The 17,299-nt window shown below is 31.1% G+C and overlaps 1 protein-coding gene and 1 pseudogene across 1 annotated transcript; one reads left to right on the forward strand and one right to left on the reverse strand.

Annotated features, from left to right (window-relative positions):
- Positions 1–4,096: 4,096 nt before the first annotated feature.
- Positions 4,097–6,230, reverse strand: LOC111638994 (annotated as a pseudogene).
- A 2,117-nt stretch (positions 6,231–8,347) lies between these two features.
- LOC111638995 lies at positions 8,348–16,769 on the forward strand. The gene is made up of 7 exons (XM_023384770.1): positions 8,348–8,612; positions 9,651–9,721; positions 10,788–11,691; positions 12,596–12,798; positions 14,416–15,058; positions 16,279–16,391; positions 16,683–16,769. Exons 1-7 carry the CDS (start codon positions 8,600–8,602, stop codon positions 16,767–16,769), a joined length of 2,034 nt encoding a protein of 677 aa, XP_023240538.1. The 5' UTR covers positions 8,348–8,599.
- Positions 16,770–17,299: the final 530 nt, after the last annotated feature.

The raw sequence follows: 17,299 nt of genomic DNA on the forward strand, positions 1-17,299 counted from the left end.
GACCGAACTTTCAGTTTCGATTTCAAAATCTAGTTTCGATCGAACCTTGGACGGAATGGTCATACCATTCAATAATAAGTGAGATAGATTTTTCCCAGTTGTGAAGAGCGTGAGGTCTAAGGGGAGAAGAAATAATACAGAAGACACACACATTGCCCCTATCCAACTGTAGCATTGTAATCATGGCTATTTTGGTAATGGCAAAATCATAGTGGCCATATAAAAATACAAATATATTTTTATTCAATGGTTGGAAATCTCCAAGAATTTCCTAGAAACCGTTTTCGTCCTCCAAAATTTTTACCAAAGTTTTCTCCTAAGGAAATTGTATGTTAATTAAATATAAACATGCAATAGAATCGAACTAATTACCTTAATTATAATTACACAAATTAAAAATAATTTCTTTAAATGTTTTTTTACTTACTTCATTAAAAAACTGCTAATAATAATTAATTAAGAGTTCAATAGATTCGTATAACGATTTATATTTTACTTCTAATTTAATGGCTTTCGATCCCAGTTCAGGGGTAAGCCTGAAGACATACGAGGGGTTGGGGCTCTTAATACTGCTTCCAGTAATTGACCATATAAGCCGGAATCCGTGCATAATTAAGGAGAATGCACACGTCCTGTGCGGCAAGGAAAAGCGCTATCGCAAATGCATCTTCGCTGTTTTTCACCAGGTCGTCCCTCATATTTTTTTTAGCATTAAAGTTCATTTTGTTAATGTTAAAAGTAGTTTATTTGTTCCGACACATCTCAACACTCTGCTTATGAATTTTAATTATCGTCGTCTTAGTGTTTCAATTCATTTTAAAAAGATAATTTTATAAACATTTTAACAGAAATTAATGTGAAAGTTTTATACGTTTATAAATACGACATTTTTTAACTTTTCGACAACACATTCTAATGTAGAAATTTTAAGAAAAACAGACAAATGAGAAAATATAACAAAATATGTACACTGACGGGGAATTATTATCCACAATAATGTGTATATTGAATTGTTATTATGTACATAAAGCCGAAACTTTATTGAAGTATACGATATGAATTCTTTCGAACATTATCCTCATTATTTAGTATAGAACACATTTATAAATTCATGACAAATTTTTTTCGTTGAAAATATCGATACTAATTTCCATAAAAGCTCCATCAACGCGATCAATAACAATCCCAACGGATTAAAAATAACTCTGAACTAATTCAGTAATAAAGAAGCACACTTCCTGGATCTGAAAATCAACATAGTACATGGAAAGATACGCACAAAAATATATGTTAAACCAAAATCTCACTCAATATACATCCCTTGATGCTCGAACGATCTTCCCAGATGGCTTTTAAAGCACTTATCGCAAGAGCTTACATACACTGCACAGACGTAAGAAACACCATAAAACAGTTATACAGGATCAGAAACATAGCAGCCACTCACGGATACAGCAAAATACCATCAACACCTTAGTTAATAGATACAAGCATAGAACACTCCATAAAAAATAATAAACCCACTCCATCCATAACCGAATCGGTAACATCTAACAAGTTGCTTGATAGCGTTTTCAAAAACAGAGTGCAACAAGCAACTAACTTATAAGCGCAACACTACTGGTTACGATTAATTGTGTAATGAAAAAGACCCAAAGGATCCTTCAACGGTCATAAGAACATAGGAAATATTCTTTACTCTACGTCAGCAAAATACAAACGTTAACAAAATACAAATAAATATAAGAATAAGAAAAACATGTACAAAACACTAAGAGAGTATAACACAAAAGCTAAATATGATTATATTAGAGGGCGCGTAATCCAGGGATTTTATATCCAAATCATCTTTCAATAATATATTTCCAAGCTGAAGAATTGTATATTATTAACAATTGAATTTATTGATTTTCTTTTTGAAACAGTGTCCTCTTCCATAATTTTGGCTTAGTAAACACTAGTATTGCGTTGTATTCTAAAGACACATGGCAAGTTTTTCCATCAAATATCTTTATTAGTTGAGTCGATACGCTACATTGTTTTGTACTCGATTCGGGCTTTGCTCCTCTTCAGTCAACTTTTTGTTACACTTTGTATAATCTATATATATAAAAATGAATGTATGTCTGTCTGTGTGTCTGTGTGTCTGTGTGTCCTATGTCCTTCATGCATTACCACACCGTTTATCCGATTGCCATGAAACTTTGGGAAGTTGTTTAATATACTCCGGCGAAGGTTTGTGGCATAGTACGATTGCCATGAAACTTCGGGAAGTTTTTTAATACACTCCCGCGAAGTACATTTATCCTACGATAGATGGCGCGCGTTTACACGAGCATTCGCGCATAGTGTGTTTGATCGATTTCAAATTGTGAAGACCATTTCCCCCCTTCAAAAATATATATGTCTCTATATATGCATTTGTGAACTGTTATTTACGATATTTGTAATCATTTTTGTTTAATCACTTTATTTCGACTTTTTTTGCTAATTATGTTTTCGCTCGAACTTCGTTAAAATCTTAACTGTACCCCGAACAACGACCGAAGTTGTAGGAAGAAATTCGCCTATTTTACCGATCTAGGTATCGCCCTTTTTCAAATTTTAATATCGACTCGAAATAATTTAAAAAGACAAATTACAATAAAACGGTTTATTATCTAACTATCAGAAATTTCCCAACATGCCAAGGAAGAGAGGAAGGAGCAATTAAATAATTAAAATTATAAAGGATTTAAAAATATATATATAAATGGGGAATATCGCGCTTTTGACAATCGCTGCAAGTGTGTGGGCTAAATTTGGAGAATCCGTGCTTCTCGCATGGACAACTGTATGTGGCCAGCTCACGCGTCGGAAAACCTTCCGAATTATTCGTGTACGCACCAGACGAAAAAACAAAAAATATCGTGTATCCACGAGCACTCCAATAAATAAATAGAATTGAAACGACACTTTGAAATGTTTTCCCGATGAAAACGAATAATAATAATATATTTCAATAAAAATGATAAAATGAAAATTTAATTTTATTATAACGAGTTTGCTCGAATTTCATCTCTTCTATAGATCGCAGCAATGCGCGACGGGTAAGCTAGTATAGAATAAAAAAAAGGAAAATCTTCTAAAATCTTTCCTTTTAGATAGACTTTGATACAATACAACTGTAAAAAATTGAGCTGTTTCCGCCCCTTTCCCCTTCCATCGCTCCGCCCAAAAAACCGAACAGAGTGATTGCTTGATTCACTGGAAGAGTGATTGTTTCATCGCCCAGAACAAACCGCTTAAAAAAAAAGAGAGGTGAAGTTTGGTACACAGGGTACGTAATGAAAACGCACACTAACTCCCGTATTCACCAACACGAGTTAAACAGAGAGTTGACGAAATCGAGTTTAGATGTAACTCGAAGTCAGATTACGAGTTACTCTTTTTTCGTAATCAGATAAAAATATAACTCTAGAGTTTCGAAACTCTAGAGTTAATATTTTAAAACAATCTTGTGTTTGAGGTTAAACAAGTTTTCTTTCGTAAGCAGCGTCTTGATTGGTTGAAAGCAAACACGTGTAGAAAATGGTGGAAAGTCAAGAGGATAGTAGTGTTCGCCGTAATTTCACGAATTTTGAAAAAGAATTATTACTCGAATTATTACTTTCGAATATGGCATTCTGTGGCCAGCAGAATGCCATATTCGAAAGCCAGTAGTCAAGCGGTTATCCTCGACCCAGTTTGTTCTCCAAGTGATATATGAAACTGTCCATCCTGTACGACATCTGTACACTAGTGATTTGTGCTTTATGTTGACTGAAGAGGGGCCAATGCCCGAAACGCGAAATGTAAAAAGCGTCCCAACTGAATAAATAGTGAATAATTTGCCAAGTGTTGAAATATGTCACCTTAGTGTGTCTGCAAAGAAACAGCAAAAAAACAAAATTTTATTTTAAAATATATGAAATATTTATTTTAACATTAAACAAAAAATTCTAAATCTTTTCTTTGCATCTTTTTCACAAAACCTTGAACATTTCTGGTATTTACATAGTTGTACAGGCACATTTAAAGTTAAAAAATGAGCATTATCATCATCATGAAATAATGCTATACTTTCATCTTGTAGTGCAATATTGTGGAGAACTATAATATGCACTGCATTCTGCAAATTATAGTGTAGTCCAATAGAAAAGCATGGGAAATGTCTGTCATAAACCATATTGCCTTTCGACGGGATTCCTGTCTACTTTTCATTTGCTTGGTGAAATAAAACAGCTAAATCAGTATAAGTAAAAAATTTGGCAAACTCTTAAGCAAAATTTATGGCTCTGAAAAAGGCCTTTTAATTTAATAATAATGTCTGAAATATGTTTGCACAACCTTAAAAGATTAAGCAAACATTTCAAAAGTTAAATTCTGAAGAAATCTGCTATTAATGCATTTCTCTTTGCAAATCGAGCTGCATTCTGACTTCTCACAACAGGCACCGGAACATCTTCATTCATGGAAATATCAAATTCTGTTGGAATTGTCATATTTCCATGTGAAATTGCAATGTCATGAAGCACTGCAGTGGCAACTATGACAGCCATAGCATTTTGTAGGTTGCAACGTAAACCTATTTTTAAACAGGGAAAACGTCGTTTCCACAAACCATATTGCCGTTCCACTGTGTTCCGTGCTTTTATGTGGCATCTGTTATATCTTTCAAAGAAAAAATAATTTATATTAATTTTGAAATATACATGATCATTTAAAACTATATTATGCATTAAATATATTTTAATAATATATCTTATAAAACTAATAATTACCTTTTTTCTTGATCACTTTCTGGATTTAACATTGGTGTTAATAGATATGCCTTGCATCCATATCCACTGTCACCAAGAAGATGATATTTCGATGGAATGTCTCCTGCTTGAAACATAGCACACAGATGACTATTGGCAAATATAGTGCTATCATGAGAACTACCTGGCCATCTAGCTAATATATTTCTGATTTTAAGTTGGCTATCTGAAACTGTCTGAACATTAATAGAAAAATATCCTTTTCTATTTCAAAATAATTCAGCAGTTTCTCCTCCCGGTGACTGAATTGGAATGTGGGTACAGTCAATGGCTCCATACACACATGGAAAACCACTCATATGAAAAAAGTCTTGACTTATCTGAAAATATAAATATATACTTGATCTATTATTTTTATATTTTATTACAGTTTATACTTTGAAAAGTAATGTATTAATTAAATGAATAAAGACTACAGTAGAGCCTCGATTATCCGACACCTCGGTTAACCGACCGTCCTAGTCGGCAAATTTCAAATGTCCGCTAGTGATGTGGCGCTACAATATTTGGCTATGTCTTCGCTATTTTAATATTATTTTTACGTGTTTTAGCTGGCAACACTCATTCGACCATGAAAGGGAGCCAGTATTTAAACGAGGCTTAATTTTCTAATTTTTAACGATACAATAGCGACGATTATTATTTTAAAAAACTTTTGTTAGGCTTAACATCGATGAAAATTCAACGCGAAGTAGGTTAATAGCGATATACTAATATACTAATTACATGGGATATAATAATATACTACACTAATAATGGATTTTTTCATACTTTTCGGTTATCCGACTTTTCAATTATCAGACCAACTCCAGTCCTCAATTGAATCGGATAATCGAGGCTTTACTGTATATATAATTATTACAATTAAATTAATGATTCTAATATAGAAACTTGTAAAAAAACAAGAAAAAATTATTTTATTACTACAGTATCGAAAGATAAAGGAATGTTAGGCCTACTTACTTGCGTTCTTTCAGATTCTGTTTTAGGCAACTGAATATAATCTGAGGAGAGTTGAGCAATTAAAAAACTCACTCTATTAATCGCTCTACACGCAGATGATTGACTTAAATAATTTAAATCGCCTACGACCAACTGAAATGTTCCAGTGGCATAAAAACGTAGAGCCAACAACAGTTATTCCATCGGCGACATTGCATAATTTCTCGATGATGTAGAAACTAAATTGTGACCAATTCCTTCTAGTAGGTTTCTTACGCTCTCTTTTGGCAAACGATATCGACATAGAAAGTCGTAATGGTCCAATTGTTCGAGGTCATTTCTTCTTGGAAAAATAATCCGCCGACTTCTTCGTTCCATACGATCTATATAATCTAAATATTTCAGATTTTCTTGCATCTCGGCTTCGTCTTCGTCGAATGTCGCCATTTTTCTCTGAAATAGATCGCTTTGCGCAGGCGTCAAACCTAGAGTTATCGTCTACTCGCCGATTTTCTAGAGTTAGAGATAGAGTTAGGGTTATTGTGTATAGGGGACTCGAGATTCGGAGTTGGTGAATACTAATTTACCAATAACTCGAGAGTTAACACTAACTCGTTTTGGTGAATACGGGGGTGAGAAGCGATTTTCCGAAATTCCCCCGCGGGGGAAGAGGGAGACCGTTAAGGCTTAACCTGAAGAACGGCTTCTACTATACTATTTTAGATGCGATTTTTTTGTTTTGAACTACGTTTAGTCTTCACTGAATACTTAAGTGTATAAATTGATAACATTTTACACATTGTTATAAATACTTTTATATATTTCGGTTTTTTAACCAAATGTTCGAACTGTTTTAAATTCGAATTTGTTATTGCATATTGGTTCGATTATAGAACGATTGTAAACGTTCCAGAAAATTGATCAAATTGAAAATAGTTTGTTTGATTCTCAGCAATTCTCATCTTTCTCGGCGGTAGGTGTTATATAAAAATTACTATGGTTTTTTGAAATACTAATACCTGCGTTGCCGCTCATAGCGGTGACCAGACCCTAAACACTGGGAAGTTCGGTCGTGGGTTCGCGCCGCGATTGGACAGGCTGGCTGCTTGGAGTTTTCCGGGTTTTCTCCTTGCCAATAACGACTGAATAGGAGGCCAGTTCCCCATAAAAGTCCTCCCGGAAGGCATTAATTCCCGCGCGTACGTATAGGCTGTTCGATACAGCCGGCAAATCGGTCGCATAGCGATCATACACACAAGTCTATTCGGAGAAAGAGCCTACATTGAGCTAAAATCTCCATATTAACACCACCGAAGAAGAAGAGGAGAGGAGAAATACTAATAATGTATAATTGGGATTTGCTTGCAAAATCCGCGCGGGCGAAGTCGCGGGTAACATCTAGTTTTTCGTAAGTTATTTATTAAACTCGTTTACATTTAAATTTTGTATTTAGAATTCTTCCACAGTTAAAATTTAAATGGAATGTTCTATTTGTGGAACAGTCTCTAAACACGGTTTTAAGAAACCTGATGATGGCCTAGAGGAGTAGACTGAAAACGTTAGTAATTAAAATAATTCTCTCTCAGCAAATGCATTGAGAGTCGTAAATTCGAAATTCCTATCGGATATTGAAACCGAAATTTAATTCTTATGTATTTGCAAGTGGTGAGCGTATTATATTCGAAAACAACACTTAATTGAACAAAGGAAAAAAAATATTCTTCCTTTCTTCAATTAAGTGTTATTTCGTACCAAAAGAAAAACGATCCGTTCAACATTCATTTCAAATACAGTATAATTCGTCTTCCCACACGTAGGATATTACAACTATAGGCTCATTAAATAAATAGAAGTATACACTACGAAAATCGAGTGAATAAAATGTAGCCTGTACTTTATGAACATCTAGATTTGAATTTAAACTACCGCTGAGAATGATGGTTAAAAAAACTGAGAAAACTACTTCTTGAGAAACTGTCTGCGATCTCTCGTGCCTTCGATTTCTCCTTAGTGACCTGCACCAAATACTGGAATTTATCCTCTGCTAAGATACTTTCATTTTCATCAATTCCTTTAAAATGACTGCAAAATTTCAGCCACCCTCTAGGGTTACCATCAAATTTCAGCAATTCTAACTTTGGCAAGCGATACTGTGATTTAGGACCTGCTGAGACACTTCGGCGAAGCCTCTGACACTTCCAATATCTACATCCTTAGTTAGCATGTTCACCTGATTTCCGTCAGCATATATCTTCTTTGGTAGTCGGATACAGAATCGGCTTCAGGGCAATCTCTTCCACTACCAGTGAATCTAACAATACCTATACAGTTTGTCTCGTCTACAATGACGACAGTTTGTCGTCAGTGTAAACGAGACGACCCCACAAAAGATCCAACACAGTTTTATCAATCCCGGCCATAAGTTCACTGAACGTTTTCGTCAAGTTTTTTTAAACCCCTATTCGCCGTATCTAAATTTCCTTAACTTATATCATTATCATATCGGCTGCCCGGATGTTGTAACACCACGTTACGAGGTTCAATTAGACACGGCGTTAACAAAACATAAATTTTATATACGTTGGAAATATACAGTCAGATGATAGCGAATGCAAGTTCTTAGAGACCTTTCGCCATTAAAAAACCCCAGAACACAGCTTAAAAAAACGCGGGCTTCTATCTTTCCCGCTAGGGGCGCCCCGACATTAATAAAACGCGCTAACAATATAATTTCAACAATTGTAAAATCCAATTGTTGATTAGAAGCGATTGTTTTCGGACGCAATTTTTTTCGAAAGCGAGATATTTTTGCCAAAATGAATGCTGAAAGTAAGTTAAATTCTCTTATGTTCGTAATTACACTGATTAGTTGACAACGTGTCCATAATGCGATAATGAACAATGTTATTGTCCTAACATTTAAAAAAAGCGTTAAAACTTTTTTTTAATTTTTTTAAAAAGATGAATGTAATTATTATATATAATGAAATGCTGCATTATTTGCTTTCAATGGAATGTTTAATGTCATTAATAACATTTGCATTATAAATCAATCCTTATTTGAAATTCAAAAAAGATAACGGGATTTTTTCTTATTTATATTCGTGAAGATGTATTAAATAGACTAATATGGAAATAATGAATATAAAAATTTTCCTTTGCAGTTTTATCTAATATTGAAACTAAAATGATTTTAGAATATATACGTGTATATGTATAACAGAGATGGGTTGATAATGAGCACACAGCCCAAACGGCAAAAGATTGAAACTTGAAATTAGCTATACAGTTAGGGTACGTCGTTAGAAGGCACACCAAAATGAAATTTTTGGAAATTCCCCTCGCGGGGGAGAAAAAGAGAATTAAAAATTGCTTGAAGCACCCGTCTTCTACTGTACTATTTTAGATGCGGTTTTTGTATTTTTGCAGGAAATCTAACTTATTACTTAGACCCGTCTAAAAGTTTTCTAATTAGTCTCGGAAGAGGGGAGGACCTAGTAAAACGCATCTAAAGGCATCTAATAATCTTAAATGTCAAATTTGCTTATATGTGAGATATGTGAGAGATAATGCAATTAATCTCAGATGTGATCTCACCTCTAGATTGATATCTGTTATGTGTCATACCAAAATCTCTCAGCAAGCTGTATATAAATGCTTAATTATTTACTAATACAATTTATCATTAAAGCCATTATTTATAATACCTTTAATAAAAGCAAATTAATACACTTTAGCATTTATCAAGAACTTGATCGTGAATTGCAGCTTTGTTATTTACAGTTTATTGTTTCATTAACACAATTAAGTATATTAGTAGTCTGTTAGAAAATAGACAAATAATAATTATAAAATATTTCTTCACAGATTTTCAGTGCTTTTCTAATGAAATTTATTCGTTATTTGGATATGACAATTATGTTGTGTATGCTTATCAAGTGAGTATAGTAGGAAGTTTTAATTTATGTCATAGATAAACGTAGAATAAATAATATTTAAATTGAATCTAAACTCAAATTGCATAACTATCAAATGTATGCATGTTATATTTACATTTGAAAATCAAATGCAGGCACGTTATATTTTAACTACGTAAAAAGTATTTTACGTAGTTAAAATATAACGTGCATGCATTTGATTTTCAACATGCACTAAACACTATTTTTGCGATATTATGAATTCAGAAATACAGTACATTAAAAAAACTTTAATAACTTCAATAAATTTCATATAATTATAGAACATTGGCTAACAAAAAAGAGCAATTATAAATTGTGTTTTAATACCCAAAACTTTCCTCTTCACATTTTTAAATATCTTGACTAAATTTCGTAATAAAAAACAGAAAAATACAAATAATTTTGTAATAGATGTGATGTTAAATTTCAACTTCTCTAGAAGTCAGAATTAACACTGGCAAACAATTTACAATATTCCTATTCTTGTATGAAGTAGTACTGTACCTCTTGTTGAATGTGGCTAGGAAAAATAAAACAAACACTTCTGTATAAGTTTCATTGAATATTACTTAACGATTATATTGAAAACTTCAGATAATTTATTTCAATTTTTACACATATGCATTTCGAATGGTATTTTAAGTCTACTGAGACTGCAATCTTTTTATAAAATGCATTAATTATACTACTTTACACCTTATATTCTTCATATTCAAATTCTTATTTGATATTGATGATTAGAATTATTATCAACGTATTATGCAATGTGAAGAACTACAGTATAATCACACATAAATCATTAACTCTATACTTATCATTCATTGTTTCAATTCGGATATTAATTATTATTATTATTATATTAGAGATTTCTCAATGAAATTTAATACTTTCATAATGTTTGGCTGACACCTTAATCACTCAACTATCTGGTTGTGCAATCTGGCTGTCTGCTGACATATACTGTTATATTATTACAGATAGAAACTTAAGATACGAATTACAAATAAATTTTTATTATAGCGCAATTTCTTTCATGTTATTTCAGTATACAATATTCTATGTACCGTATGAATTATGGTCAGGAATGCCTGGATATGGGCCTAATACAGAATGCCCACAAAGTGGAATACCTTCAGAATATTATGGATATGGGCCGCAATCGGACATAAATCAACAGTGGCCGGGTCCAGAATATTATGTATATGGACCGTATGAAAATGGGACATATTCACAAAATATTGAATATGGGCCGCAAGTGGATATAAATCAACAGTGGCCAGGTCCAGAATATTATATATATGGACCGTATCAAAATATATATGAAAATGGGCCAGATTCACAAAATATTGGATATAGATCGCAAGTGGATATAAATCAACAGTGGCCGGGTCCAGAATATTATATATATGGACCGTATCAAAATATATATGAAAATGGGCCAGATTCACAAATTGTTGGATATGGTCCGCAAGTGGATATAAATCAACAGTGGCCGGGTCCAGAATATTATATATATGGGCCGTATCAAAATATATATGAAAATGGGCCAAATTCACAAAATGTTGGATATGGACCGCAACCGGACACAAATCAACACTTGCCGGAAATAGAAAATTTCGGAAATGGGCCACACTCAAATTTAAACGAACATTGGCCTGCCCCAGAAATTATTAATTGTGGGCCTCAACCAGATGTAACTGAAAATTGGCTAACTGCGGAAATAAGCGTGTATGAACCGCTGGCAGAACTCCAGCAGCCCTCGCTCCCAACACAAATGCTGGAACATTGTCCGGAGCCAGAGTTACTTGAAGATGGAAAGATGCCATCTATACTTACCGAATACGAAGAACCAACAGAGTTTCCCAGATATGAGTCAGCAGCTCTTAATTCTGTAAATGCAGTAGAACAAAACCACTTTTCATCAGAAACGATTCATCAGCTACAAAAAGGTAAATTTTTTCAATTTTGATTTGATTTGTAAATAAAAGATTTAAGGCAGATATTAAATAATCGTATAACCATATGTATGACAATTGCAGCGTATAACAGTGTAAGTAAACATAACTTTTTCTCGACGATTTCCTTCTTATTTCCCTTTATGAGAAATTATAAGCATTGTGTTGTTCCCTTATTAGTTACGTAAGATTATATTCACAGATTCTCTCTCACTGATAAATATACTCTATGCAAGAAATTTTAACAATTTACTTAGGAAAAATTTAGAAATTTAGAAAATTTTGTTAATAATTTAACATCAAATTTAACATAAACAAATGAACTGTCAATTACAAATTAGAATTTTTATAAGTTTGTAACGTACGTTTCAGATTAATATATTAATTAATAGATTTTTATATTTTTTATCAAAATTTACTAACGAATTATGATGAGCTCTGATCATATCGCGCTACAAAACACGCAGCTATTTTATTTGAACATTGCATAAATAATCATTGATACTTTATCTTTAGTTACACTTACGATTATAATTAATTTACAAGTAAGTTAGTTAAAACACGATGATAATAATACAATTTTTATGGTTTTCAATCATTCGATAAATTTTGAAACAAAACGTAATCACATTTTACAATAACATTAATGATGTAAAGGAATATGTTTTAAACTTCGCCATGCATTAAAAGTATTAAAAAAACAAACAAAAGGACTTGGATATTCTGAAAATTTAAGTAACTGTGAGAACATTTTTTAAGAATATTGACTCGATATATTTATTGCACTATACAATTGTGATTTTTTCTTATATTTATTTTACATTATTGACTATATAAAACTTATATTCTCCTAAACTAAGCTTTGTTGAATCACTTTTCACGTTTTGCTTTACTTTAGTTTGTGGGTTTCAAATGCAAGACTCTAATCAAAGTGAAATGACTGAAACTTGTTTGGATGATAACAGTTCTTCGGAATGTGTTAATAATTCGAAGAAAGACTTTACAAAAGACAAACATAATAAACTCTCTGAAAATACAATTACAAACAGCGAAAATGAAGATACGTTTAGTAAATTCAACGCTACAGAAGAGTCTCCAAGTGTAAGCTTAAATTAAATTATATTATTTCAGTAACTTTTTTTATGCCTAATATCATGTATACATTGAATATTGATAAATACANTTAATTCTTTCTATATATCAGCAGTTTTATTCACTGAGCGAAATGTTATTGTATATTTACTCTTTTATCTAAATTATATTATTTATCGATATTGCTGGACAAACTTTACTTACGAAATTATAGTATTTATGTAACTAAGTATTTATTTGTTGTTAAGTCATTAAACTTTCCGTAGATATATGTTTAATGAAATAAGCGTTTAGATATAATTAGAGAATTATACATTCGATTATTTCAATGTATAATAATGAAATTTAGATATGATTTATAAATAAATAAAATATGTAAACTACACATATTAAATAACCGTATAACAACATGTCTGACAATACTTGTATTAAGTAAACATACGTTTTTTTCATGATATCCCTTTATTTCTCTATAAAAAAAAAAATTGTNCAACGCTACAGAAGAGTCTCCAAGTGTAAGCTTAAATTAAATTATTTTATTTCAGTAACTTTTTTATGCCTAATATCATGTATACATTGAATATTGATAAATATAGCATACAACATTATTATAGTATTAAGTACATTATTAAGTATTAAGTTAAATAAATACAACATTATTATAGTATTAAGTATTACTCAAAATATATTTATTGGAATTCGATATAGATTAGTTATTTGTTTCTTTTTTATTTCTAATATTTATACGCTATTATTTTATTTAATCTTTTTAATAATTAGTATCGGTACCTATAAAAATAACCATTTATCAATAAATTTGATGTAAAAGCAGTTATAAAACGGTGTCGTATCCAGTCACAAAGTAAAATGAAAAACGATGGCGACTTTGAAAAACTCTCAATCTCAACTTAGTAGTATCTTGCCCCTGTACATCACACTTTTCCTGATAATCGTCTATGTAACTCCATTCTGGAGAATACTTTAAATCGACATGGCTTTCTGCCCGAACCGAAAGTTATTACATAGCCAATCTGGACCATCTTCCACTGCACTTTCTATATTAAGTCTCGGCTTTCATATACATAACACACTGTTTTGGAAATTAAGGAAGACCTGATAGCCAGATGGACGCAATCGAAATATATAGGACAACAATATTTTCTACAAAACTCATACAAACATCCATAAGCTAATAGAATCATCAAAACAATAAAATACTATAAACGCCGATACGCAACAAAATACTAAAGAAACCAATACACTCAATACAATGTACTCAATAAAAATACTTAAATCACGCTGTCGACAACTTTACAGATTACGTTTTAAACATTATAGCACTAAATCACCATATTATACAATACAATAAATTAAAAAAACGTGTTAACATTTTAAATGTTTTTTTTTGCCTTATGTATCATTAGTAACACAAGTGTCCGAAATACATTTTATGCCCTGCTGTTAAATTCAACAAACTATTTACTATGTATTTGTAAAAATACATGCCTATGAATGTTATTAAATTAGCTTAGCCATTAGGCTATTAGTTTACAATAAACTGTTAAACGTTTATTTAATTGAGGTTCATTTAATGTTTAAGAAATAATATGAAATTTCATTTTTCAGAAGAACGTGCCAGAAACTCCATTGTCTCCAGCACAAATCACATCGATTGTAAACGGCAGTTATACACTACGACCGTTATATAGAGCGTTTCTGGAGCTGGAAGAAAATTCGTTAGTATGTGAAGTAATATACGAAGAGGAGGAGCTTGACTATGAAGATGCTCTGTCCGAAACTGATTATAGCACGGAATCAGATACGATGTCAATTGAAGGTGACGTTCCTGATACCACAAACGAAAACAAAGTATCTGACGATTGTACTATGTATCAAAATGTTATAATAGTTCGAGGTCATTTGCCGGTTCGCCAAACATGTGAATTAGTATTTATCAGCCCAACATCGTCTTCTGTTTATGTCGAATCAGACAAATCTGATTTAACAACAGAAATGTACGAAATTTGTGACGAATTACCTGCGGAAAATGACAAAAACCTTGCAGACGAATTTTCTTCGGTGGATAATTCTACAAAAATAATTGAAGAAAATTTAATTAAAGAATTATCTGATACAAGTGAAGAAATATCGAAAAATGAAACTGTCGCCATTAAATTAAATGAAAATCAATTTGATCTAAATATAAAAGTTTCAAAAACTAATGAAAACGCCGTAGGAGATGAAATCGGATTAGAAAAATTTGATGAAGGTAAGACCACAAATATTCGATATTTTATGTTTGATTTTCTCTTTGTTTGTAGAAGTCAACATTTTCATTCGCCTTGCTTATATCTAGGTATAAAAGTAATTTTGAAATATATTAAATAAATTATTAGGCATGATATTATTTGCACATCTTCAGTCCTTCAAGTTTATTTGCTTTAATTGTTTATTATATACATAAAAAATTAAAGTTGATGTAACACTTTTAGAACTTTCTTTAATGTATACAAATTTTTTTTTCTAATGAAAAATAATTTTTTTTTTATTCTGATGAAACCGTGTTTTAGTTTACTTTGCTTTATACAGACACACTACAGTGACTTTTTTCAACACTTGGCAGATTATTCATCTTTTTATTCAGTTGGGACGCAATTTACAAGTCGCGTTTCGGGCATTAGTCCCTCTTTCTTTGTTTTGATGTTACTATATTACTCAATTTAAATCTCACAATAAAACACTAAGATTACAAACAATAAATCATAAAACACTAATAATATAACACACAAGACATTGATTTCTTAATCTTTATCGACTTTTATTCAAGTCGCGTTAACATTGACATTAAATAATTGCATAAACAGATAACATCTTAACACATTATAATTCATAACTTTCTGTAATATTTATTCGCGTGATTTAGAAATTAATATGCATTTGATATAACAATTGCAGTTTGTGTAGGAGATAAAATTATTTCTTATCCATCAAAATATACCAACGGAAGGACTTCTTGTTACCAATATAATATTATTAAATTTTAGTAAGCGAGACAAGAACACTGATAATTTGTTAATATATATATATAAANTAATTGCATAAACAGATAACATCTTAACACATTATAATTCATAACTTTGTGTAATATTTATTTGCGTGATTTAGAAATTAATATGCATTTTATATAACAATTGCAGTTCGTGTAGGCGATAAAATTATTTCTAAATCAAAATATACCAACGGAAGGACTTCTTGTTACCAATATAATATTATTAAATTTTTGTAAGGGAGTTATATTGTTGATAAGAACACTGATAATCCGTTAATATATAAAAAATCAGTTGTACCATTGTGATGTATCGTTACGAATGAAATCCTTTTGTCTGCTTTATTTTATTGTTATTTAATATTGTGTATATACGTAATGACGATATTATAATTTTCAATAAATAAATGACTTATTTTTAAATTATAAAATTGATTTCACAGAAAATCATAAGCAAGACGAAAAAGACACAAACCAAATCTTAAATAAAACAGATTTGGAAGAAATCAAATATGGTGGATCTGAATGTTTAGCCAAGCCACAAACGGAAAAGAAAGTGAGAAAATATTTTTTTGTTTATATTTAAAATCTGATTAATATTATGCAACAAAATTTTCATATTCTAATACGACTGTATTGAAAAAGTAATATATTTAATCACAGTTATAAAATTTTGTGTAAAAAAGATTCACTTAGTATTTTAAAAATTTATGTTTGAATTTTTTTGTTTTCATTATGTTTAAATCTAATTAACTGAAATTGTAGCGTTAATTTTACTAATTATGTACAAAATATATTTAAATGACCTGATTGTTGATTTTTGAAAAACTTTTCAAATTCTTTTTAGGGCGTAACAAGATGCCTGGACGTGTTCAGACGTGTTCTCCGCAGGTTTGGAGATTTACTTTTTCCTTGCTTGAGACGGAAAATGTAATATTTTTCTGAACGAAGATTGTATGCAGATTGGAAAATGCGTACAATTTGCCGTGTAGTTATTACTACACTTGATTAGAATAACAATAATATATTTTTGTTATTGTCTTCAAAATTCAATTTAAATATTGTAAATAATTTATAAAATTTTGAAAATGAAAAAAATTATAAAAACTTTAAAAAGTTTTAAAATATTGTAAATTATCTAATATTTTAATAAAATTAAACAAATCTCTCTTTGGTTGGTGTTTTATTTTTATTGTATTTTCGCAATTATTTAAATCTGGTGTCTTAAATATCACCAGTTTTATTTATATTCCTCGAACAATAATTTTAAAACTAGCAAAATATAACTCGAATGTTTATTATATTTATTTCGTAATACTTTACAATTTAAAATACAGTCGACCCCCTTTATAACATGGTAGATACGTTCCGTTTTTTATGAAATTGATATTTTAGGAGACCTTGCCAATCACAGTCCGACACGTGTGAAGTTTACGGACTACGGGTGTTTGAAAGGTTTTCTTC

Source organism: Centruroides sculpturatus, unplaced genomic scaffold (genome assembly GCF_000671375.1).
Source record: "Centruroides sculpturatus isolate CEXI.00-Female unplaced genomic scaffold, Cexi_2.0 scaffold1066, whole genome shotgun sequence".
Lineage (NCBI taxonomy): Eukaryota > Metazoa > Arthropoda > Arachnida > Scorpiones > Buthidae > Centruroides > Centruroides sculpturatus.